The sequence below is a fragment of the Aspergillus ruber genome (genome assembly GCF_000600275.1).
Source record: "Aspergillus ruber CBS 135680 unplaced genomic scaffold scaffold00074, whole genome shotgun sequence".
Classification (NCBI taxonomy): domain Eukaryota; kingdom Fungi; phylum Ascomycota; class Eurotiomycetes; order Eurotiales; family Aspergillaceae; genus Aspergillus; species Aspergillus ruber.
Genome location: NW_024467370.1, coordinates 1,658 through 5,567, shown reverse-complemented (window position 1 = coordinate 5,567; position 3,910 = coordinate 1,658). Strand labels below are relative to the sequence as shown.

General features: G+C 48.6%; 1 protein-coding gene across 1 annotated transcript; it reads left to right on the top strand.

The window, feature by feature from the left end:
• Positions 1 to 418: 418 nt before the first annotated feature.
• On the top strand, positions 419 to 2,518 carry EURHEDRAFT_382370 (GMC family oxidoreductase; the record flags this gene model as incomplete). The annotated part of the gene is made up of 6 exons (XM_040779530.1): positions 419 to 465; positions 515 to 634; positions 692 to 908; positions 967 to 1,512; positions 1,569 to 2,223; positions 2,277 to 2,518. 6 exons carry the CDS (start codon positions 419 to 421, stop codon positions 2,516 to 2,518), a joined length of 1,827 nt encoding a protein of 608 aa, XP_040633670.1.
• Positions 2,519 to 3,910: the final 1,392 nt, after the last annotated feature.

Sequence of the window (3,910 nt, the reverse complement as noted above, 5' to 3'; positions counted from 1 at the left end):
CGCCGTCATTGGCACAACATCTACAAACCCCTTCTCACAGTCATGGAAAGCAGGGCCGCACTTTTCCGCGACTCACACTCAGAATACCAACCCGCCAAAACTCAGAATTAGTTAATCATTCCGTACTTTAGTAAAAGAGGCTCTGCTCGAATCTCTCCGCCCAGTTTCGCTAAGCCTGCACGAGGCCACTTAGTCCACGCTAGCCCCATAAAATATATTGCTATCCCGTGTACATCTCGAAAATGCTCCAATTAGAGCCTTGGCTCGACCGCGGAATTAGAACCCTGTTTCGTCAGGGAGGAGAGTGAGAATGAATCCCGTCGTACAAGGGTAGAGGCTGAGGTATATATAGCCGGATGAGGTCCCTGGGGTTCAATCATCAAAAAACAAACAAGAGCGAGAGAGCAGCAGCAACGCGATGGATCTATCTAGTGAACTCGAGTACTATGACTATATAATCTGCGGGTGAGCACGTCTAATTCCACGCACGGAATTTCCTACTAAATCTCTGCAGAGGGGGAACATCAGGCTGCGTGGTGGCTGGCCGACTAGCAGAAAACCCCAACGTTAAGATCCTCCTCATCGAAGCCGGACAACACAATAAAGATCTCGAAAATGTCCACATGGTTGGCGGGTTAGTCTTCTTCCCCTCCCTTTGGCGATGGCATTTTCCGCTAAACTGAATCTACAGCTGGTCCAACAACTTCGACTCCGAAACAGACTGGAACGTGGTTACACCCCCAATGAAAGGCATCGATAATCGCCAGGTCAAGCTCAGCAGAGGCAAGTTTCTAGGCGGGTGTAGCGGGTGCAATGGCACGCTCTGCATCCGGGGGAGCAAGCAGGATTTCGACGATTGGGAGTTGGAGGGGTGGAGCGGGGAAGAGTTCTTTGGCTATATGAGAAAGGTACTTTCCTACAACCATGAATGAACACTAGCAAATACTTACAGAATTTGCTGTGAAGGCAGAAACTTTCCACCCAAAACCCTGGTTCGACGCCAACGAACAAGCCCACGGCTACGATGGCCCCCTCCACACCGAACCGCACGATCTCGCACCTATCTCGCAGCTCATCATGTCATCCTTCGTGTCTGAAGGATTACCGCATGTACCCGATATGTTCTCGACAGGCGAGACACCGCACGGGTGCGGCCATGCCCCACGGTCAGTGTACAATGGTCTACGGACGACGAGCGCCGATTTCGTTACGAATGGGTTCATTCGCAAGAACGTCACCGTTGTGACGGGGAGTACAGTGGATCATGTGCTCGTTGAGCCGGATGCACAGACGGGTGAGCTAGTTGCTCGGAGTGTATTGGTGCAGGATACGTTTAGTGGTGATGTGAGGGCATACCATGCGAAGAGGGAGGTTGTTATCTGCGGAGGCGCATACTGCAGCCCTGCTATCCTCCTGCGCTCTGGAATTGGACCGAAATCCGAACTGGAAAAGCACGACATTCCATGCGTGGTGGATTCACCGGGCGTTGGCCAGAATCTCATGGATCATCCTGTACCCCTCCCATTATCTCCCATGCTCCCTATCCAATACTAATGCCAATAAAACAGATCGTATTCATATTCTACGAAACTGCCCACCCAAACCTAACAACCGACCACCTCGTATACCACAAAAACGCCTTCGAAACCACCTACAACCTCTGGAAAACAAACAAAACAGGCTTCCTGTCCACCTTCCCCTTTGGCGCCTTTGCCTACGCCCGTCTCGACGACCGCCTTGCCAACGAGCCTCTCTGGAAAGAGTACCAAAACACTTCCAAAGACAAACAGGTTGGAAATGAGAAGCGAGACCCCATGTACCTCCTCCCCTCCAAACAACCAAATATCGAACTCTTCACGACAGAATGCTATGGCGGACCGAAGCAATACGATCATTTTCCTGCGTCTCCAAATCGGGATGCGAATGTTTTCTCGATTATAGCGGAGTTATTCTCCCCGCATTCCCGCGGTAGCGTTACGCTTTCGTCGAGAGATGGACGCGAGAATCCCGTTGTCGACTGTAACTATCTAGACCACCCGCTTGATATGCTGGTTCTGTCCGAGGGCGTGAGGTTTGCGAATGAGATTGTCATGAATGGGGCTGGGACGAAGGGGATTGTGAAGGGGTCTTGGCCGGAGGGGCTGGGGTATGGGACGCCTGGAAAGGAGAGGTTTAGGACGAGGGAGGATTGGGTGCCGTATGTTAAGGAGCATGCTACTACTTGTGAGTTTACCTTTATCCCGGGCCTATCTAGGACGAATATGCTAACAGTGAAGGTTACCACGCTGCTGGCACTTGCGCTATGGGAAAGGATGATAATCCTATGGCAGTACTGGATAACAAGCTGCGCGTGCGTGGGGTTGCAAATCTGCGTGTGGCAGATTGCAGTATCATGCCTACTCTCCACGGGGGACACACGCAGATGCCGGCTTACGGTATTGGTGAAAAATGCGCAGACTTGATCAAAGAAACTTGGTCGACGGACAATGTGAGCCAGGGCTTGCGTGCTGTGTTATAGTTTTTTTATTTTATTTTTTTTTTTTTAAAAAAAAAATAAAATAAAATAAAATAAAATAAAATAAAGAATGCAGGTTCGTCTCATAATGACATTCGTGGTATCATTTTGATACATAGCATGCAAATATATAAACCAGGCGTAGGCAAGGTATATAAACGTCAGCTGAAGGGCTTATGGGTACAATACAGTCATTACAACGATGTTTCAGCCAGCATAAATAGGAATCAGCGAGCACGGTTCCTAAAGACTCCCAAGGACCTCTGAAGATACCTAAGGGGCTACGTGATCTACTGCATAACATACGTCAGAACCAACAATTACATCTCCGAGGCCATTGAGAAACTCTGCTCATACACGAAGTATGCACCTACAATGAGCTGCACGATTTCTGGTTGACCGATCCATCAAACCTACAGCAAGATCTTACATAATTCATGACCTATTAACTAAATTGGTGGTACTGCCACTGACTAACCCATCGTGGAATTGCTGGATGATGGCCGCGAGCTTCTGGGTTGCTTGCAAAGCTATGAGATATTGTTGGTGTGATAAGTGATAATGTGTGTATTATGCTTGACGCGAGATACTTCAAAGATTGTGCGCTAATTCGGCTTCTCGCTGCTATATGGGATTTCCCAAGGAGCTGCGCAGCCAATTGATGTAAGGATTCAGTAATGCTATTCCATGCGGACTGGATAGAAACTCTCGTTGCACATCATTGGTGCAGACTATCCAGTCATGATCTGATGATTCAAATAGCTTAGGACCTAACTATGGAAAAAAATCCGCATCAGTGTCAGGCAATTGACTTCGATGACTTCTTCATAGAATTAAAAGCTGCTCCTGCTCTGGTAGTTTCCATAAATGCAAACAGCCTGCTCAGACAGTTCCATGTGGTAGACACTGAGGCGATGGATATGACAGATGAGTTTGGATATGGAGACCAGGACGTTTGAACATGTTGATACCAAGGACGTACAAAATAGTGGAGGGGAACGAGGTCATCTCACTACCAGTAAAAACAAGCAACACACAAAACGCCTAACAGCGCCGCGATGAGATGATCGATGGGACAAGACAGGCAAGCCAAGCAGTGATATCACTGATTCGGCCTCAGTGACTGTGGGGGGGCTGTACGGAGAAAGAAGTGAGCTGATGGTTCATTTTAATTTGTTATTGTTACAGACCTAGCTGATTGGCCTGCACTTGGCCCCCACATCTCAGCCCTCTACAAGCACTGTGCTGCAACAGGATGGCACCCAGCTGTCACAACCTGGCTTCTCTCGTATCGTACCTAGGGTTCTAGTTAGTTGTATTTCGAGACAGGACACTTACCCTAAGTGTCTTCCAAGCACTCATATGCTCAATGACCATCCAGGTCCTCTGTATATC